The sequence below is a fragment of the Pteronotus mesoamericanus genome, unplaced genomic scaffold (assembly GCF_021234165.1).
Source record: "Pteronotus mesoamericanus isolate MK-2021 breed Mesoamerican mustached bat unplaced genomic scaffold, CSHL_Meso_final scaffold_705, whole genome shotgun sequence".
NCBI classification, from domain to species: domain Eukaryota; kingdom Metazoa; phylum Chordata; class Mammalia; order Chiroptera; family Mormoopidae; genus Pteronotus; species Pteronotus mesoamericanus.
The window spans coordinates 18,104,775-18,126,150 of NW_026555326.1; the positions used below are offsets into that span (position 1 = coordinate 18,104,775).

At 48.7% G+C, this 21,376-nt stretch overlaps 2 protein-coding genes across 11 annotated transcripts in view; one reads left to right on the top strand and one right to left on the bottom strand.

Moving 5' to 3' along the window:
- Window positions 1-1,549: 1,549 nt before the first annotated feature.
- On the top strand, window positions 1,550-11,284 carry CERS2 (ceramide synthase 2). Of its 7 annotated transcripts, none has more exons than XM_054563185.1 (11): window positions 1,550-1,657; window positions 7,169-7,342; window positions 7,743-7,860; window positions 8,069-8,187; window positions 8,396-8,453; window positions 8,764-8,814; window positions 9,045-9,137; window positions 9,329-9,457; window positions 9,655-9,761; window positions 9,891-10,044; window positions 10,239-11,284. In XM_054563185.1, exons 1-11 carry the CDS (start codon window positions 1,590-1,592, stop codon window positions 10,374-10,376), a joined length of 1,209 nt encoding a protein of 402 aa, XP_054419160.1. In that variant the 5' UTR covers window positions 1,550-1,589; the 3' UTR covers window positions 10,377-11,284. The 7 variants fall into 7 exon arrangements, with proteins under 7 accessions (XP_054419160.1, XP_054419159.1, XP_054419162.1 ...); XM_054563184.1 differs by having other exon boundaries at window positions 1,559-1,657; window positions 10,236-11,284; XM_054563187.1 differs by lacking the exon at window positions 1,550-1,657 and adding an exon at window positions 2,124-2,247 and having other exon boundaries at window positions 10,236-11,284.
- A 201-nt stretch (window positions 11,285-11,485) lies between these two features.
- SETDB1 (SET domain bifurcated histone lysine methyltransferase 1) overlaps window positions 11,486-21,376 on the bottom strand; it is a 30,003-nt gene continuing 20,112 nt past the window's right edge. For all 4 annotated transcript variants that reach the window (XM_054563181.1, XM_054563183.1, XM_054563182.1 and 1 more), the window contains exons 14-22: window positions 20,982-21,098; window positions 16,783-16,952; window positions 15,563-16,191; window positions 14,916-14,944; window positions 14,676-14,808; window positions 14,223-14,388; window positions 12,574-12,785; window positions 12,240-12,328; window positions 11,486-12,053 (exon numbers count right to left, since the gene is read on the bottom strand). In XM_054563181.1, the coding sequence (XP_054419156.1) occupies window positions 11,936-12,053; window positions 12,240-12,328; window positions 12,574-12,785; window positions 14,223-14,388; window positions 14,676-14,808; window positions 14,916-14,944; window positions 15,563-16,191; window positions 16,783-16,952; window positions 20,982-21,098 (1,663 nt within the window). In that variant the 3' untranslated portion in view covers window positions 11,486-11,935. The remainder of the gene's footprint in view (window positions 12,054-12,239; window positions 12,329-12,573; window positions 12,786-14,222; window positions 14,389-14,675; window positions 14,809-14,915; window positions 14,945-15,562; window positions 16,192-16,782; window positions 16,953-20,981; window positions 21,099-21,376) is intronic.

Sequence of the window (21,376 nt, forward strand, 5' to 3'; positions counted from 1 at the left end):
CTCTGCCTCGGGACGCCTCAGCAGCCGAATGGAGGAAGTGAGTCAGTCAAGGCAGGCAGCTTGGGGCATTGTAGGTGTGGCTATGCCAGCCAGGGACATTGGAGGGTGGCTCAGAAGGGTGGTGGTCAAAATCTCCTAGTCCAGCCAAGGCCTGTGTGTTAGTGAGTGTCCCAATTATGCTGACAGAACTGGTAGCATCATTCTTATGCTGCCTGAGGCTGCGTTTTCTCTCCATGCACCTTCTCTTTTGTCCCCTGGGGGAAGGGTGACACACCCTCTTATCTTTATTTCTCAGGCCTTGGCAATCTAACATCTGTCCCCAAACTTCTCTTCCCCACTGCTATCTTTAAAAAAAAAAAAAATTAACTGGTCTTCCGTCGTCCTGGGGGAATCATTTTTAAAAGTCTGGTGAGGAACTTGGGAAAGCCTGGCATCTAGAGGAACTGCCTGAGGAAAGGGTTCAGCAGCTAAAAGAGGGGAGCCAAGTGGGATACAGGTGTGGGGAGGGGTTAGAGAGGGACCCAGGGTTCACTGAGGCCCTAGGAGGAGACACTGGAACCCTGCTGGAAAAGGGTGCACAGGAGGGCCAGAGAGCAGGTGGGGAGGGCACTCAAGAAAGGTACAGGGAACTTGGGAATGGCAGGCTGAGGGGGAAGGGGCTACCAAGGGATCCACAGGTGTAAGATTCGCTAATAAGGGAGGTGTTCAGCCTGGGGCAAGGGAAAACAGGGCTGGAGGAGTTGCTGGGAACAGGCTGGTCCGGAGCTAAAAAAGGCTAGAGTCCCCTGGGCTGGTTTATGGGGAGATGGCCCAGGGGGTGGGCCAACAAGTCTCTTCTCAGGAAGGGGGCCTGGCCTGGGGTCGCACTGCGAAGAGCAAATGAACAAACAAGTTGGAAGTCGGTTGGCTGCTGCCTCTCTGCCTCTCCAGAAAAAGCCTTTGGTGAAGGCCAAGCTCTAAAACTGGACGTGTGTGTGTGTGTGTGTGTGTGTGTGTGTGTGGAGGGGGGCAGGGTCTGTCACTCCTTCCTCAAAGAACTGTCAGAGCACCTGAGCCTGACTAGAAAATCCATGCAGCAAGTCACTGTCAGAGGTTCTAACTGTGACAGTATGAAAACGCCAACATTTCATCAAGATAAAAAATTGTTGCCTCTACATGGAGTAAGTTGTAGCTCTTTCTACACGAACCCTCAAACACATCTTAGTTACGTTAGGAGTCAAGGACAGTTTTCTAGAATAAACATGTTGCATCTTCCTGAAACATCGATTTTACCAGACGAAGCGAAAAGCGTTTTTTGACGTGATTTTGGACACAGATAAATGCGATATAGATTGAAAACTGGAATGCATTTTACAAAACAAAAGTTGGGGGCTGGCTTTTGCAGAGTCTACCAGTAGAGTGTGTGTGCCACCGGGGGCAGGCCGTGCAGCTCTTGGGTGTCAACGTTGTGGGTTTTATGGCGACGACGGGGTGGGAACGCCCTAGGGGTCGCGGGCTCGGCGCTGGGAAGGGCCGTGGAATCGCCTGGGTCCGCTGCCTGGGTCGGCCCTGGAGGGGCGCTCGACCAGGGCGCACGGCTCTGGGGCAGGATGCCCCCGGGCTGCGCCCGCCGGGAGCCCAGACGCCCTTCTTCTACCGCTGCCCAGCGGGGCTGGAGGTGGGAAGTGTGACAATCGGCGGGGCCGCGGCCAGGCTGAGGTCTCTGACCGCAGTGGGGGGCGGGCCGGGTGGGGCCCCTGCGCGCACCTGACCCCCGGGCACCTCGGGGGTCTGACTCGGGGCCCCCGAGGGCTCCATCGTACCCCTAACGGAGAGACAGAGGCTGGAAGAGCGCGCCCTGCCTCCCCTCATCGGGGATTTCTCCCCAACGCGACCCCAGTGGGCGCGGGCCCCGGGGGCTGCCGAGGGGCGGCAGGGAGCGGGGGCTGGGCCCGGCCGCCCCGCCGAGGCCCCGGCCCACGCCCGCCCTCGCGTCCCCTCCCGCGGCTCGGCCGCAGGCCCACGCCCAGTCCCCCGGCTCCGGGTGGCTCGCGGCCTTTCCTTCCCAGGTTGGGCTCGGCCTCGGCTCAGCTGGGTTCGGCGGGCGGCGGGAGGAGGAGGAAGGAGGGAGGGAGCGGCAGGCGGGCGGGCGGAAGGGGGAGGAGAGGAGCGGGCCGAGCCACTCCGGAGGGGCCCGGCGCTCGGACGAGAGGAGACTCGGAGCAGCGGCTCCCGGCCCGCCCAGCTCCGCGACGCCGCTGCCGCCGAGTGAGTGGGGACCCCAGCCCGGGAGCCCGGCGCCCTGTGCGCAGGGGTGGGGCGGGCAGCGGCGCGAAGTTGGGAGAACCGGGGGCCGCCCCGACGCAGCTCCGCGGAGAGGCCCGGCTGCGGCGGGAGGGGGCCGCGGGGAGAAGAAGACCGGGGCGGCCGGGCGGGGCGGCCGAAAGCTCGGGGCCTCCGCCGGGCGCGCTCATGGCGGCGGGCCTGGGGGAGGGCGGGCCGGAGCGCCTGGCGGGAGCGGCCGGTCCCAGCGCCGCCGGCGGGCGGGCGCGGGCGCCTCGACGTCCCCGGCGTCCCCGGACGCGCCGCCCCGAGCGCGGGGAGGCCCGCCTGGGCAACAGGTAGGGCCGGGAGGCGCAGACCGGGGCTGCCCGCGGTGGGCCCGAGCCACAGGCGCCCCTTTGTGGGGGAATAGCAAGGTCTGGTGACCATTTGCGCAAGGGCGCCCGGCCGGCAGGGGGCCGCGGCGTTGCCCCTGGCCTGGGCGACCCCCGTGGGTGGAGGGGGAGGAGAGGAGGGCTGGCGCTCCCTCTGCGTCTTACCGGAGCGCTGTGGCCACTCCGGGAGGGAGGTCAGAGCGTCCATGTGCTTAACGGGAAACAGGAAGGAGTGGCTCCGAGAGGCTGCCCGGCCCCCCAAGGGTAAGGCTCCTAGACCGTTATGGGGTGTGTGTGGCAGGAGTGGAGGGAGACTTGCTGGTGAAACTGGTTTGCTCTGCCGCATCTTGCTAATTATTGGCCCGGAGGTTCTCTGGCAAGTAGGTTAATTACAGGTGTGTGGCACGACTCTTTGGCCTGAGTTTGGGGGTTTCTCTCTCACCCCCAGGCAGGCTCCGGGCGTTCAAACCTGGTCTCGGTCACCTGAGTGGCCAGGCCCTCGTCAGGCGCTTCTGAGGATCCTGAGGCGTGGAGTGAGCCCCTCTTCCCAGAGAGTCAAGGCAGGGCAGGCCACCAGCGGGCTTCGCTCCCACGTCTGTGTCTGCGGGGTTGCCCGCCGGACCTAGTTTAGGGGGCAGACTGCAGTTGTCATGGGGCTCCTAGAGGAAAGCACTTGTCTACAGCCTTGTCCCTCAGGGCCTGGCCCTAATAGTACAGTGACCTGCACAGCCTCTGTTTTCAAGAGAGTTTCTTGTCTCCCTTAGTACTTCACAATCCACTCCCTTCACTGGGGCCTCTGGCCAGCTTTCCCCCGGGAGGAAGGGCCTCCTTGTCCTCTGTCACTGGCCACAGGCTGGCTGATCCTTTACTGTGCCCTTCAGCACTGCCCCCCCATCTGCCTCTTCAACCTGCTGGCCTCTTCCTACCCCTGGGAGCTGTTGTCTCATGCAATATTGGGGTATGTTGGGGCTTCTGGTGGGAGAGCCCAGACAAGTTAGACCTGGGGGCCTATACTGTAGCCTGGAGCTATGACACCTCTTCTTGGCTTCATCCATTGCTCACAGCCTTGTAGTTGGTGCCTGAACATTTTCAACAAGGAAGACTGTTCAGGTCCTCTTCTAGTTTTTGTTTGTTTGTTTTTTGGTTTTTTTGGTAGTTCCTCAAGCTTCTGTGGAAGCTGGGAGCCTGTGGGACCCTCTCTGTCGCTCTCTCCTCACTTGCTGGTCCTATTATATTTTCCTCAGTTACTCCTCCAAGCTCAGAGAGCCGGTGGGACTGTTACCACGTTGCGTCTCGGAGATGCCTTTCTCACAGACTCAAACTTCTGCCCTCCTGGCCCTCTGGGTTTACAAGCCCCCATAGAGATCCTCTGTCCCTTTTCGTCCATCCGTGCAGGTCTAGGAGGGGTCAGTCAGAGTTGGGGCAAAGGGTGGGGACTGGGCTGAGCAGAGCTCAAGTTCCTGGTAATCCAATGCCCATGAAATCCCTGCTCTGCTGGCCCCTCTCCAGCCAGCCAGCGCCTCAGAAAGTGGTGTCTGTGTCTCCAAGGCAGGTGTGTGTGTGTGTGTGTGTGTGTGTGTGTGTAGGAGACACACACCCACACACCCCCACTCCTCATCGTCTCTTCCTGTGTGTAAGGGGAGTGAGTTCTGTGAGTGGAAACATATCTGTAGATGTGATTTTTCTCTACCAGAAAATCAAGGAATTGCCCTGTAGGCCAAGGCGGCCTGGAAAAGCAGGTTGTCTCCCTGTCCGCTGTACACATCACATGTTCTTGCCCCAGCCTTTTGTTTATGGGATCCCTTGCTTGGCTCGGTGTACTGGTGCCAAGATGCCTCCTAGGCTGCCACCATGAGGCCAGCTGGGAGCCCCTGTTGTCTCCCCTCCTTCACCCTCCCCATGTTGAGCTAGAAGTCCTGAACTTTCTGAATCTGGTGTCAGTCCCTGCGGAACTTGGTCCAGGTTGGGAGAGATAGGGTACTACTCCTCTGCTAATGGAAGGACTGGGCAGCAAGGGAAGGCTGTGGTCATAGAAAGCCTGAAACCCAGGTGTAGGCGAGCCTCTGTTAAACTGCATTTCTGAATGCCTGACACACCAGGTGGTCTTGCTCACAGCTCATCCCCGTCTTCCTGCAGGGAGCTGGAAGGAGACAGGTATATCTTGTCCTGGGTTTAAAATAGTTGTACTGTCCAGACACTTGTCCTTGACCACTTCCTGACACTTTTCTTTGCCTACCTCCCCAGCTCCTCACTTTGTAGGGGTAAGGCTGGTGGCAGACATTCCCAGGCTGCAGGAGTCAGGGAGAGGGGCTCCACCTGCCCCTCCAGCACCCCTGAATCTGTAGCCCTCAAAGTGTCCCTGTCAAGAGAAACTTCCCTGCCAGTTTCCACTGACCAGGGAGGGGATGGGGCCCAACATCTAGGCCTGTCTGTACTCTTGGCTTTAGATCTCAGCAGAGGACAAGCTGGGCTCCAAGATACACATCAGTCAGGTGACTGGGCCCGGTGTACTTCTCCGCCTCCTGTCAGGCTGAGCAAAGAGATGGGAAGGAAGAGCCAGAGGTGCCACCACATCAGCGTCCTGTCTTGTCCCTTCTCTACTGTATTTTCTACTCCTTTTCCTAGGAAAAAAGTGTGTGTGTGTGTGTATGCATGGTTTTGTGGGAAAAGTTCCATTGTGGATGATTATGTTTAATTTTGTTCAGTTCAAAAGGCTTTCATCTCTTTAACTAATTAAATATTTATTCTGACGAAGGTAGAGGAGGAAGGGACCATGCCCTGGTGAGCTGAGGCCTGGAATGTGTGTGTGTGTGTGTGTGTCTGTGTACACGTGTGTGCTCATACACATGTGTGGTATTGAGGGAGGTGGAGTCGAAGCTCCTTTGTCAGTGCTGACCTCTGATTTCATCCAAGAGTGGGGACAAGAGGGTAAAGTCCTTGAGCTGGAATACTGACCCGTGACAAGCTGAGAGGGATTTCGCAAGTGCTTCTGTGGTGGGTGGGGGTGGAGCTGTCGGAGGAGGGGCAGGAGGACCAGCCCAGTTCAGCTCAGCTGTGACCTGTCTGATCACTCTTCTGCCAGGGGCACCCGTTGGTCTCCAGGTTGCAGTGGAGGACAGTCTCCCCACTCTTTCCTTCCTCCTCGGTGGGGTGCAGATGGGGGTGACGCATGACCACCTTCCTTCTGTGTCAGCTTTTAGTCTCAAGGCCAGCCTGAATGCTGCCACCTCTCCTGGATGAGGGGTAGGGAGCCTGGAAAGTACTGCGCTTGTCGTCAAGGGCTGTTCCCTGCTGAGTCCCAAGACTGCTGGGTGTTGTACTGCTTCCAGCATCACTGACTCTTCAGGACCATCCCGTTGCTCCTCTCAGCTCCAAGCAGCTGCTGGCCCCTCACGGGCTACAGGCCATTTCTTTCCTCATTCGAGTACCTAAGTGGTCCCTATGCCTCTTCCAGTCACTCCCTTTCTCTCTTTTAAAGATTTTACTTATTTTTTAGAGAGAGGGAGAAAAACATTTATGTGGGAGGAAGACACCAACTGATTGCCATGGCATGCCCCCAGCTGGGAGGCTGGCCCCCAACCCCGGCATGTGCTCTGCACGGGCACTGAACGGGTGCCTTCTCAGTCTGTGGGGTGTTGCCCAACCCACTGAGCGCACTGGTCAGGACCACCTTTATTTTCCAGTGGAGGAAGAGGGGAGGCTGGGAAAGCAGCAGCTCTTTCCTGAGCTGAGGGTATTGTGATGGATGTTCTCTGCAGACTAGTGTTTTATTTTTTAGATGAACTATAATAAGCAATAGCTTCTAACCCCACCAGATCTCTTGGTTTGCTGTCACCATCCTCTACTCTCTAGGTCCTGACTCTCTGCAGCTTTGCTTTCATTTTCCTTCTGAAAAGACCCTTCCAATCAGAGTCTTCTGCTTCATGTGTAGGAATTGGGCAGTTTGGCATGGGTATTAATCTTGTGTGCAATAGTCCACTGATTGTCCTAGAGCCCAGCCCATTTGGGGACATAATTTTGCTTTACTCTGGTCTCTTAATTTTCCCTAGGAACCATGGGGTTGTCGGGAAGGGGAAGGGAGGGTTTGCTCCAGCCCTGAAATCTGTTTTTGAACTTCCCGGCAAGGAAGCTTGCGGTCATTGTTTCGCTGTGTGACTGGAGAGTCAGGGGTAGGGCCGTGCCTCTGACTTTACTCAGATTGTTGGCTTCTAGGACCAGATCCTGCCTGTCCTCCATGCTGGGATAGCAAAATGATGGGAAACCCAAGACTGTTGTTCTAGGGTATCAGGACTTCTTGGGGGTGGGGGTATCAGCATCACCTTCAACTACTGTAAATAGTGAATGATAGAACTGGAAAGCCACCACATTACAGATGAGGAAACTGGTTTGTCGAAGCTACATTACCAGGACCTGAGCCCAGGGCTTGAGTCTCTGCCCTCTGCTCCTTTTGTTAAACCATGAAAACTGTCACTTCTCTCTCCCCCGTGGCTGTCCTCATTGATGCCCTCTACCTTCCCCGCCTCCTCACTCAGGATGCTCCAGACCTTGTATGACTACTTCTGGTGGGAACGACTGTGGCTGCCTGTGAACCTAACCTGGGCTGATCTCGAAGACCGAGATGGACGCATCTACGCCAAAGCCTCAGACCTCTATATCACACTACCCCTGGCCTTGCTCTTCCTCATCATTCGACACTTCTTTGAGCTGTGAGCACACTAGCCTACCCCCATGCCTTCCCTGGCTGCCCGCTTCAAGTGTGTGTCTTGCTGTTTAATTGGTCCTAGACCCTGGCATTCTGGGCACCCAGGTCCCTGCCTACTGTGTGTCCCCCACTGAAGGCAGCATTGTCTTTCTGAGGGCTCAGCACCCCCTGGCCCGTTCTGTCAATGGTTATTTGTTCTCACCCTCCACCCTGCCTGGTCACTTGTGAACACAGGCAGCTTTGTCAGCGCTGAGCAGTCCAAGGAAGCCAGAGGGGATTGCCAGGAAACTGAGGCTGGAGTAGAGTCTGAGCTTGCAGTCCTTTCCCCTCCCAGCGTAGGGGCTACCAAGACACTGAGGTGCTTCAGGAGAGCCAGACACTTCTCACTCATGTCCCTTCCTCAGTTACGTGGCCACACCACTGGCTGCTCTTCTGAATGTAAAGGAGAAAACGCGGCTGCGGGCTCCTCCCAACCCCACTTTGGAGCACTTTTACCTGACCAGCGGCAAGCATCCTAAGCAGGTATGAGCTGCAGACCTGCTCTCAAAGTTACTGAGTTCTCTCAGGGAGGGAAAAGGAAGGAATGGGTTGGAATATCAGCTCTGGTGGGTGGAGAAATGGGAAAGCAGTGGTACAGACTTACTACAAGGCTATGACTTGGAGAGGGTGGGACAGTGTGAGGCACTGCTGACTTCTGAAGCCAGTGTGATGGGCTTCTTCATATACCCAGGTGGAGGTAGAGCAGCTGTCCCGGCAGAGTGGGCTCTCCGGCCGCCAGGTAGAGCGATGGTTCCGCCGCCGCCGCAACCAGGACCGGCCAAGTCTTCTCAAGAAGTTCCGAGAAGCCTGGTAGGGGAGGTTGGAGCACGAGAAGCTGAGGAAGGTCTGATGTATCATGCTGGGAAGGGTGGACAGTGGCTGTATGCAGGGTGAGATTTCACCCCGGTCAGATCAGTATGGTTACCCAAGGTATTCCCGAGGGTCTCTGGGGTCCTCGCAGGGTTGTACCCTTCTCCCGCTCCACTCTTATCCTAGCCATTTCTGCTTTCTCTTCCAGCTGGAGATTCACATTTTACCTGATTGCTTTCATTGCTGGCATGGCTGTCATTGTGGATGTGAGTGGGGATTACAGGGAGGTGGGAGTAGGTCCTCTGGCAACGTGGGGGGAGGTCATAGAATTTGGGTGCCTCCTCTTTTTCTAAAATATTTATTTTGAGAGAGAGGGGAAGGGAGAAAGAGAAACATCAATGCTATGTAAGGAAACATGGATTGGTGGCCTCTTGCATACCCCTAATTCAGGACCTGGCCTGCAACTCAAGCATGTGCCCTGACTGGGAATTGAACTACTGACCTTTTGGTTCACAGGCTGGCACTCAATCCACTGAGCCACAAGCAGCCTTTTAACCTCTCACCATCTCTTTGCAGAAACCCTGGTTCTATGATATGAAGAAAGTTTGGGAGGGATATCCCATACAGGTATGAGAAGGGGTCCTGATTTCCTTATATGGGGGTGATTAGGAGAATCAGTGCCGGACAGGACTAGGATGCATGTACCCCTGTGAAGAGAGAAACTCTGGAGCACATGGCAGAAGGGACTGGAGTCATGGTGCTAAACAATCTGAGAGGCCAGAAGGGCTCATTTGGAGAGCTGTGACTCGAGTCGTTAGTCCGGGGCCCCTTACCTAACCTCTCATTCTCTCTTCCAGAGCACAATCCCTTCCCAGTATTGGTACTATATGATTGAACTTTCTTTCTACTGGTCCCTGCTCTTCAGCATCGCCTCTGATGTTAAGCGAAAGGTACCTCAAGGGACTGTGCCATTAAGGCTAGAAGCCCAGATGAAGCCATGATGAACAGTTTGCTCTTTGATTTCTGGGTGCTTTGGATGGAGCTGTGGGATATGGGGAACTAAAGGTGAGGGGGAGGAAGAAGGAATAGTGGAGACTTAGGGACAGGAAAAAGTCCCCTGGTGCCTACATCTTTTCTGCAGGATTTCAAGGAACAGATCATCCACCACGTGGCCACTATCATTCTCATCAGTTTCTCCTGGTTTGCCAATTACATCCGAGCAGGGACTCTCATCATGGCTCTGCATGACTCTTCCGACTACCTGCTAGAGGTCAGGCTTTTTGGGCATTTCTTCAAACCTAGAGACCCTGGTATGGGTTTTCCTGTCCCTCTATCCTTTTGGGGTTTGTGACATTCCTGGGACTTGAGGAGTTGGGGGCACAGAGCCAGTGTGGTAACTGGGGTGTACAGTGAATGTGTACGGGAGAGTCAGGAGCCCATGATGACGGATGGGGGCTGTCTATGCAGTCAGCCAAGATGTTTAACTATGCGGGATGGAAAAACACCTGCAACAACATCTTCATCGTCTTTGCCATCGTCTTCATCATCACCCGACTGGTCATCCTGCCGTTCTGGTGAGTAGGAGACCAGAATGTACTCCTGTTCTCATGAAATCAGGAGTCTCACCTCCCACTATTTATCTATCTGCCATCTTAACCCCCTCCTTTCTGTGTTCACAACGGTCTCTCCCTTCCCATCCCCAGGATCCTGCATTGCACTGTGGTGTACCCACTGGAACTCTATCCTGCCTTCTTTGGCTATTACTTCTTCAATTCCATGATGGGAGTGCTACAGATGCTGCATATCTTCTGGGCCTACCTCATTTTGCGCATGGCCCACAAGTTCATAACTGGAAAGGTGAAAGCTCTCTTCGCATTTTGTGGGCCCTACTACCCTCAACTCTAGAAACTGCCCCAAATCCCTCCCATACCAGCAACCCTCTAAAAACCTACTGTGGGGCCCTAGGAATAACTGGAACAAGCCCATATCGAGAGGCAACACTTCGAGGTTTGAGGACATCAAGTAACCCTTCTCATCCCTTTCCACAGCAGGTAGAAGATGAACGCAGTGACCGGGAAGAAACAGAGAGCTCAGAGGGGGAAGAGGTCGCAGTTGGGGGAGGAGCAAAGAGCCGGGCCCTAGCCAATGGCCACCCCATCCTCATCAACAACCATCGTAAGAATGACTGAACCACTGTCCCTGCCACCCCTCAGATTAATGTGGAAAGCCAAGGAACTATTCGCCCTCAACCCCCCGCCCCCATAGGGTCACGTTAAGCTCTGGAGAGAAAGGAGAAAGCCAGAGGAGCGTACTTCTCTGTACCCCCCACCCCCTGCTTGTCACCCAGTTGCCTTTAAACCAAGTCCTGACCAACCTGTCCCCACGTCTCTCCCTGGGGGAGGGTTGGTGACATTCATTGTGGGGAGACAGCAAGGGACATAGTCTTATTTTCCACCTGTCCTTTCTATTGTTTTCAAGACCCTTTCTCAGCTGTAGGGGTGGGGATTACAACTCACATTCCTTATCCTTCAGAATTTGGCCCTAGCTGTTTGCCTTTGACTCCCTGACCTCCAGAGCCAGGGTTGTGCCTTATTGTCCCATTTGTGGGCCTCATTCTGCCAAAGTTGGACCAAGGCTCACCTTTCTAAACTCCCTAACGTGGACCAGAAACCAAAGCTGAGCTGACTTTAACCTTTTCTCTCCTAAGATGCAAATGAACTGAGTGTAGGAGGGTAAACTTGACCCTTACCCTACCTCTGCCAAAAAGTGGGGGGCCATACTGGGGACTGCTCAGACAGTCTGTGTGTTACTTTTCTGCCAGATGTCCCTGTAGTCACAGGTCCAAGATCTTACCGCCTCCTTTCTCTGGCCTTTTCCCCTAGGCTAGTTGGTTTGGAGTAGAATGGCAACTAGTTCTAATTTTTTTTATTTATTAAACATTTGGGGTTTTGGTTTTAAAGCCAGAATTACAGCTAGCACCTGGCCTTTTAGCAGTGGGACCACTTCAGACCAAAATGTACTGTTAATGGTTTTTTTTTAATTAAAATATATTAAAGATTAAGTAAAACACGGCAACAAGTGTCTGAGACTATTAGGAATTAGAAGGGGATCAACTAAATAAACTAAGGTAGTCTTTCTCGTACCTTCCTCATGGTTGCATAACAAATTTTAAAAAATTTCAAGCGGCAAATAAAAAGCAACAGTAGAGAAGGTACAAGACTAATGACAATTGCCCATCAGGAAAGATGGAGGGAAACAGATCGCTCATTGAAAGGCCCAGGAATGGGAGGATGGGTGCTGAAGGGAAAAAAAAAATCAAATCACAATCTTAGTCTTAACATCTTATTAAAAGACTTTCAAGAAACAATACAAACCAGGGATAGTAAATACACAGCCCTCATACCAGGAGTAAAGTGTGTTAGAAGCATGAACACTTGAACAAACAGGATGGGAGGGATGAGCAACAGGAGGACTGAAGAGATGTCAGGCCCAGGTTAGAGTGATAACCTCTCACTACCCCTAGTGTCTCGGGTGGAGGAGGGACCCTGCCTGCTAGCACCACATTGAAAGGGATCTCCTGATCCAGAACCCCCATTTCTATCTACTAAGAGTTGGGAGTATAGCTAGACTGGAGACTTGGTGGCTGGGGGGTTGCGGGGGGTGTCACAGTTCAACAGTCAGGAAGACCCAGTTTTGGGGGAAGGGTCAGTTCAGGAAGGACTCAGAAGGTTAGGAAGAAGGCTGTCCTCTAAAGAAGACGTCCTCTGCATTCGATGGCCCCACAGCAGCAGAGCAGCTCCTTGCCTTCCACACTGCCCACCTCGTAGTTGTAGTCCCAGGTAAGTTCTGTCCCAGCCCGGATTCTCCTACAAAGGAAGAAAAGGTTGGGATGGGAAGATAGCAGACAACCTGGATACCTGGGATTACAGAGAATACAGGTGGAACTGGATCACAGATGGAGGAGGGGCCCATAGAATTTCAATTATTCTTGCCCCTTCCCAATCCTGGGCTGCTTTTCCTACCCAACTACCCTCTTCCTGACCCCCTCTTACTTGCTGGCAAAGAAGGCCACCCATGGGAAGCGAAGATCATGAGTATCCACGAAGACATTCTGGACAAACAGGTTGGGGCTGCAACTGTGCTGTAGGTTTAAGGACAGGATCAGTAAGAACCAAGGAAACAGAATCTGGCTTTGTGGGGCAAGTGCAAGCGGGATAAAAAACGATGCCACCTGATCCCATCACAGCAGTTTTGAAAAAACAAACGAAAAAAACACCTCTTTAAGACTTCATAACAAGAAAAGGCTTATATAATTTGTGTTAAAATACTAGAAATCTGAAGACCATGGCATAATCTAGCATCTAGATGTGATGGAAAGGGTCTCACGTTGAGGTAGCGGCCCAGGTTTCCTTCGAGCTTGGCATCGATGATGTAGCAAGACTCCTCACCATCGTAGAACTGGCGTGTGTTCTTACGAACAGGTGCACTTTCCCCCTTTTCCACAGATGCCATGTTGGTTGACTTAATGGCAATCCCATGAGTTGATTTCAGAGCAAAGCCTCGGGTTGATTTTACTGCCACCTGGCGTTTCATTGGACCTAGACAGGAAGGAGAACAGGGTCAGGACCCATCCCATCCCAACTCATGACTGGACAGTCTGTCCCCATTTTCATTCCATGCGCTGCAGCTCAGGAATAACAATAAGATGGGACTGAGGCAAAGATCCTGGCAGTTTCTTCAAGGAGGATTAGATCTGCTGGATAAAGGAGGTGAGGGAAAAGTAGGGAAATGGAAAGAAGACAGCAAGGAGGTGTGTCAAACAATATTAACAGTTTAGAAGCCAGGGAGCCCAGTAAGAGATGTTTCAACTGTTAGGATCTGAATTTTTTCTTTAGCTTCCTTTAAAAAATCCTCTACTCCTGGTTGGTCAACAGATACATAAAAAGATGTTCAATGTCACTAATCATCAGAGAAATGCAGATTAAAACCACAATGAGATATCACCTCATATCTGTCAACATGGCTATCATCAATAAATCAACAAGTGTTGGTGAGGATGTGGAGAAAAGGGAACTCTCATGCATTGTTGGTGGGTTTGCAAATTGGTGCAGCCACTATGGAAAACAGGTTGGAGATACCTCAGAATTAAAAATAGAACTACTTTATGACCCAGCAATTCCACTTCTGGCTCTCTATCCAAAGAACAAAACACTAATCTGAAAAGATATATGCATTCCTCTGTTCACTGCAGTATTATTTACAATAGCCAAAATATGAAAGCAACCTAAATGCCCATCAATAGACAATTAGGTAGAGATGATGTAATACATATATACAATGGAGTATTACTAGGTCATAAAAAGAATGAAATTTTCCCATTTGCAACAACATGGGTGGACCTAGAGGGTATTATGCTCAGTGGAATAACTCAGAGAAAGACAAATACTATAGGATATCACTTCTATGAGAACTCTAAAAGAATAAAACGAACGAACAAAACAAACATATAGATACAGAAAACAGAAAACTGATGGTTGCCAGAAAGGAGATGGAGGGTTGGAAGGGTGGGGGGGTGGGTGAAAAAGGGATTTGCCATCTTAAAGAAAAAAAAAAAAGATAAAGGGATTAAAGGGATTAACAAATTCAAACTGGCAGTCACAAAATAGTCACAGGGATGTCAAGTACAGCATAGTGAATATAGTCAAAATATAATAGCTGTATGGTGCTAGGTAGGTGAAGTACATAACATGTAAGCACTAAAAACAAAAACAAAACAACAAAACTAAAAAACAAGCTCTGGGTTGGGTAGCTCAGTTGGTCAGAGCATTGCCCATTATGCCAAGGTTGCAGGATCATTCTCTAGTCAGGGCACCTACAAAAAACCACCAATGAATGCACAAATAAGTGGGACAACAAATTGGTGTTTCTCTCCCCCCTTCCTGTCTAAAGTCAGTAATTTAAAAAAAATAAAAAACACCTCTATCTCAACTTTCCTATAGTTCCTTCCAACTACCCCCCAAATTCTTCCAGACTACCAGACATGTTCTTCTTGTCCTCAAAGTCATCGCCTTCAGAGCCAGAGGAGATGGTTTGGATATCATCACTGTCAACTGCTGTGGCTGACGTCTGACCAGCAGTGGGCTTTCGGCTGGTTCCACTTTCCCCCTCACTCTCTGTGCTGCTGGACAGAGTCAGAACATCCTGGGGAGGCAGAAGGGTGAGAAGAAGGGAGGGGGTAAATGCAGAGGGCCCCTTCAAGTTCTTGCTCTTACCTACAGTTAGTCAGAAAGGAGCTGAGGCAATAGCAAGAAGAAGATTACATGTTGGATGGGAAAAATGGGGCAGGAAGTCAAGGCCATGGCAAGCAAGAAAAGATCTACCAGTAATTGTGGTGAAGGACTTGATGAGGAGAGAAGGATGTTCCTTCACTCAGATTCTCAATAAAGCAGAAGGCTGAGGTACAATATAGCTTGAGAAAGGTCACTTACATCAGGGTGGGACTGAGCTGAGGCCAAGAGGCGACGGCTCTGATGCATACTAGTCTTACTAGGTGGGCGGCGAAGTCCTTCGGTTTTCATGGGAGAAGGATTGTAACCGTAATTTCTAGAGCTCTCAGTAACTCTGATGAAAAGGGAAGAAATGAGAGGAATTGGGTTATTGGCTGTTTGTCTTCTTTTGTAGGCTTGAGAGAAGGCAGATTTGGAAACAGGTCAAAAAGAGGCACTTACATTGACAGCTTGGTTCGGTCATCGGGGTCCTGGGCAAGAGAGCAAGTGAAGGGTTAAATGTTTTAATAGTCCTAGGCAACAAAACCAATATTTAGAATTCATCACAAATGACATCAAAGACATTAGTTAGTGAGAGCTACATTCTCTCAAGTAAGACATGTGTTAAGAAATGACTGCAACTTGACAGTAGTATTCATATCCTCATCAGCAAACCATCCTGGGAGACGTCTTCAACCCTTCCCAATGATAAGGCATAAAATGTTCATAAAAACCACCACGGCAGTCTTACAAGGACAATGAACACAGTTCAGTACCTATAATGTTGTAAGTTTCAACATCATTAAAAAATATTTAAAATTAATTCTTATTTCTCTAAGAAAAGGAAGTAATGATATAGATAACTTGAAACAGCACTAAATTTAAAAAATTGCTTATAAACCATTTACACTGGAATGAATCAACCCAGTAGGTTGATTTTAAAATAATTTCTTTCTTTAAAAAACACTAGGATTGTGCTGGCTGGAGGGGAGATAACCAGGTTGGCCACAGAAATATCCATAACTAAATAACCGATGTGTAAACACTCATAGTAAGATTGCACTGAGTTTGTTATCAAAATTACACAAAAACCAGCACTCAGAACTTACCTCTTTCTTGGCCTGTTTGATGTCTCCCTCATCCTTGAAGCTCAGCCCTGAGGTGGAGGTCTTCTCAGCTTCTGCTTTGATTCCCCCAGCCCGGCCTTCTCCACCTTCGCAAGTCTTGAAGGATGAACGGCTATCAGAGTCAGCAAAGCCACCTTCACTGACGCTATTGCAGCTCAACCACGAGGCCACCTTGTTCTTGGGTGTCTCTTCAGAGGAAGGTGGATTGCAGCCACCCATAGGGATTGACAGAGGGACCGGAAGATGTGGGGGCCCAAGGTCTGGGGGACGGGAGTCCTTGGAAGCTGTCTCAGACAACCCATTCTCCTTCTGGCCCCGGGTCTGCCGCCGGGTAGCATAGCTGCGCCACACTGAGCTGGTGCTGAAGTCTTCATCCTTACAGAAGTTGTCATCTGAGCTGTCGTCATTGGACTCTTCAGGGTCCTCTGTACCGCTGTTGCCATCTTCCTGGTCCTTCAGGTCTACACCACTGCTGTCAGAGGAACAGGGGGCATCACTCTCATACCCTTCCTTGAAGTTCTCCACGCTCTCGATATGGTCCAGGTTGGCAAAGTACTCATCGCCCATCTCCAGGCCCTCCTTGTCTGCAAAGTCATCCGTCAGAATTTTGCCTGAGAATGAAGAGAATTAAAGGCCTTCCTAGTTATGCAGATCTTTTTAGAAGGAGGGTCATCCCACCAATACCTAGCCCACCAACACATGAAGTCAAAATGCCTCCACTGTGGTGTCTCATTTCTCTTTGATGATACCCCCTCCTTTGTGTCTTCTCTAGGAGAGTGTAAAAAGCTTACTGTAGTTTTACATCTTGCCCTTTCTGCCTTCCCACTGTTCCTTTTTATTTTGTTTACAAAAAAAAAAAAAAAGAGTTCTCAGCTATGCTAAAAGATCTCTGGGTGGAGTGATAGGGTAGAGCTAAGTGAGAGAAAATGATACACTTGACTCTAATACCCTGTCCCTTCTCAGAAACATCATCACATCCACAATTTCATCCCTTTTCACTCTTGTCCTTATGAAGCCCTTCTGTCCCTCCCTAATCCACCCAGACAGGCACATTGCTCATCATGTTCTTTAAGGAAGAAAACCCTGGCCTGCTCCCACCCCCAAGTTCATGTGTCAAGCTTTTTATTCTTATGTTCAAACTTGTCTCTGATTCAATTCCCTACCATGTCCTAACTTCCGAAAGCAAACCTTTCATCACCAACCTGCATAAATACAGACAAAGGAACCTTTGGCAATGTCATCCAAGCAGCGGATACCCCAGCCCTTGTTCTGTGTCTTGAACAACTGTAGTCGAACCTGTAGTCCATGCTGCACCAACCGGTTTGTGCACATGTTTGGGTCACATTTGCAGCGTTTGTTACACTCATAAACTCTGGGAGGAGGGTACAATAAAATCAATCATGATATGATCACTAGAGCATCCACTGAATCCACAGAACTGTTATAATTCTTAAAGTATCATCATTTATTAGGTAATGACTATGTAAGCAGATTTATTAAACTACCTATACTCTGATTCATTCATATAGCAAAAAAAAAAAAAATATATATATATATACACACACACACACACGGAGAAAAGTGATTTATACAGATATTTATAGCACTACAGTTAGTAACAGTGAATACCAGTATGCCCAACCTGGAGAAAAGTCAAACAACTATGATGTCAATTTGCATAAAATAAAGGTGTACGCCAAAAGAAGAAGCCAATATACTATATACTGAAAGGGAATACAGAGGAATTGGTACTAAAATTCATTAGAATCTTTTTTTGGTAAAGTTGATTTTTATTCTTCTATTCAGTGAAAATTCATTAAAACACCAAGAGCTATGCTTAGACACTGGGGACACAATGGTGGAAAATATAATCTCTAATCTCAGGGAGTTTATATTCTTTATCTAGTTTAAGGGATTTAACAACTTAACTATTTTAAAAATAAACTATTGAAATTAATTAGATCTAGCAAATATCAACACTAAAGGAAAAAATTATACTGAGAAAACGGTCATCTTTTCAAGTATCAGTGTTTCTGCTCTATCTCCTTTGCTCATGATTAAGATTTTACTTCTTATTTTCCTGGTATGTAAATTGAAGGGAGGCATTTACTTTTGGAAAGGCAACAGTACAGTTAGTTGGTTGATGACATCAGTCATATCCCCTTGGATGAAGATGGTAAGAGCAGCTTCTATTTATTGAATGTATACTTTGTGTTTGGCATTATGTCAAGGTTTTACTTACATTCTCTCATTCTGTCCTCAAAGTAGGCATATAAGGTATTTGTTAACTTAAAAATTATTAAAGCATAATATACACAGAGAGAAGTACACACATAAATCTACAGCTCAATGAATATCCACAGAACACAGAACCAGCACCTTACCAAGAAATAACTTTTAGTCCTGGCTGGTATGGCTCAGTGGATTGAGTGCTGGCCTGTGAACCGGAGGTCGCTGGTTCAATTCCCAGTCAGGGCACATGCCTGGGTTGCAGGCCAGGTCCCCAGTGGGGGGCATGTGAGAGGTAACCACACACTGATGTTTCTCTCCTTCTCTTTCTCCCTCCCTTCCCCACTCTCTAAAGAATAAATAAATAAAATCTTTAAAAAAACCCAAAAAACCTTTTAGTCCCTTAAATCCCCATTGGGGATAGGGGATGGCAATGTTCAGAGCCTGTGTTACAGGATCAGTTTGGGAAGGATGAGGCCAAAATTTAACTCAGGTTTAATCATCACCAGATGAAACTTCCTGAGTAGCTATGCTGAGTATCTTTCATTCGTTCAACAAAATTTGAGTTGCTACTATGTGCCAGGCACTGGGTAAGTTAGCTGCTGGTGATACAATGGTGAGCAAGACAGATAAGGTTCATGTCCTCATGGAGCTACATTCTAATGGAAAATACAGAAGAAAAACAAGTGAACAAATATAATAAATGAAAGTTGTCACAGATGCTATAAAGGACACAAATCAGGTGCTCAAAGATTGAATAAGAAAGTAAAAATCACCTAGTTTTAGAGTGACCAGGAAAGGTTTCTCTGAGGTGAGAATAAAGGTGAGAGAGTCTAAGGTTAAGGAAGATAACTATGCAAAGAACAGTGGAAGGATGCCAAGAAGAGGGCACAGTATGTACAAAGGCCCCCAAGGTGGGCTGGCAAGCACTGGGTGAACTGGATCCAGGGAATGAAGACTATCGGTGTGGTTTGGAACAGTTCTGGAGGGAGAGAGATAGGAAGGCGCCAAGATAGTACAGTGTCTTGTGACCCAAGATTAAGAGAATAAAATCCAAAGCAGAGTTAGAAGCTCTTAGAGACGTTTAAGCAGAGGAGTCATATATTATTTGTGATTATTTGAAACATTTTTATGAAACATTTCAAACATGTAAAAAAGGTACAATGAATACTCATTTACCCCACCCAGCACTGATAAATCTAAACATTGTTACAAGATTCAATTTTTTTTTGTTTAGAATGAAAACATAAATGATACAGTGATGCAGGTAAAGCCAGTAACTGTCTTTTCCTTTGCTTAGTTTTCAATATGCACTCAGCACAAATTCGAGAGATCTCCTGATCTCCTCAGCAGTCTCGATGTCCTCTGAAGATAACAGATACACTGAAGGTTTTCTAACAAATTGTTCATTTTCCTGAAGTCCCTTTTGCAGCCAGGGTTGGCCCACTCTCACACTGGCTATTCTCTACACCCAGCTGTTAGTCTGGACGCCTCCTTCACTCCCCTTCACCTCACTATTTTCTGTGGGATTTCCCTCACCCCTCTTTTGAGGTGGGTCCTCTGTTTCCTGGATCCATACACCTTCCTCTCTCTGGACTTTGCATCCTCATTTTAGTAAACATTTCCAGTAACTTTCCAAGGACTGGAAAAATGGAAATGTTCCATGTATTTCATGTATAAAATAAGTTCTTAGTCTACTTTAACACTGAACTAAGAGTTTACTTATGTTTAGACCTCTAGGTTAGAAATAATTTTCCCTTAGAATTCTAAATAAATTTCTTAATTGCCTTCTCGCATTCAATGTTATTTTGATATGGTTTAAGTCATTTTTCATCGTGTGTGTGCGTGTGTTCTATTTCTCCTCTAGAAGTTTTCAGGATTTTCTTTTTGCCCTCAGTGTTGTGGGCTCAGTGATCACCTTTTATTATGTGTTTTAGTGGGGATCTATTTGCATTCATTACACTGGGATCTGATTGGCCCTGCCAACCTGGAAACACAGACCCTTCAATTATAGGAAAATTTCTGCATTATTTCACTGATGCTTTTCTCCTTTCTTCTTCTGTTCTCTTTGCTAATTATCTTGAGCACTAGGTTTACTGGTTCACATATTAATATGTAAACAATTTACGATGGCGTATCTCACTCTCCCACTGATCTTTTATTTCCCTCGCCTGTCCTTCTCAATCTCACATGCTGGCTCCACCTCTCCTGCTCCGTCTCTAGTTGGAGAGCCCAGGGCTGACTCCTGGGCCCCCTTCTGTTCTCTATTACCAGTGTTCTCTTTGCATGAACTCATCCAGGCTTTAAACACCACTCCTGTCCAGCTCTTACACTTCTCTCAGAGATCTCACTGCCTTCTCCATGTTTCCCCTTGGACTGTTTAACAGGCATCTCAAACTTCATATGGCTAGAACAGAACCTGAATTTCACTCTGACCTGCAAATCCTCTGGTTTTCCATCTCAGTAAAAAGCATCGACATCCACCTAGCTGCTCAAGTATAAAATTTGGGAATTGTCCTTGATTCTGCCCCTTCCCTCCCCCACTCCACAATCTATCAAGTTCTTAGCTCTACCTCCAAATGCACCCCAAATCTATCCTCTTTCGTGTCTATCACACTTTCATTTTAGTACCAGCAACCACCATCTCACATCTCCTAATCGGTCTTCCAAATTCTTATTTTGCTGGCCTAAGCCATATTTTCCTTACAGAAGCCAGAGTAATCTTCAAAAGTCAGATCAGACCATGTAACTCCTTAAATTCTACAACAGCTTCCTAATCACACCATGAATTTGACGACAAATTTTTATTGTTATTTACAAAGTCCTAAATAATCAGTTCCCTACCTTCTTCTCTGAACACGTCTCAATCTCACTTGTTAAAGCAAACCATAATCTACTAGGATATTCACACAGCTATAAAATTAAGATCATCTTTGATCACAAGGGAAAATCAGACACTGTTCAATCATCCTATGCCTTCATTTCAAGAAAAGCCCAAAGAGGAAACAAGTGCTGGGATTTCAGTAAATAAGATTCAATTGATAAGATAAATGTTTGCTTCAGTTTTCTATCTTTGGTTCCAATTTTTAGAATTCTGATGGTTCCTAGAGACACGGAGAACCGAGAACCAGCTCCTCAGTCTGAGGTGCTTCCATTTCCCCTGACTACTTACCCTGTGGGCAGACACTCTTCTAGCCTCTTGTACTGGTAGCCAGAGTTAGGGTTGACTTGGCCACCTGGGGTGCAGGCTGTAGCCTGGATAGTTAGCTGATGGCAGGCACACTTGGACCTACATAAGACAGAAGGGTACGACCGCTAGAGCTATGAGACTTTCTTTGAAAGTATTAAGTATTAATAAAAGGATGGGGGAGGGGATAATGTAGTGAAATTTTTCTTCTCTCATACATGTAGATAAGGAAAAGACAGTAAGAACATGACATTGTGAGAATGAAATAAAGAGGCGGAATGAAATAAAGCGGCAAATGAAAGCATTATGGAAGGAAGCAAAGGAAAAGGAGAATCAAACAACGAACACAAGACACATGCACCCAGGTTATGCAGTTGGGT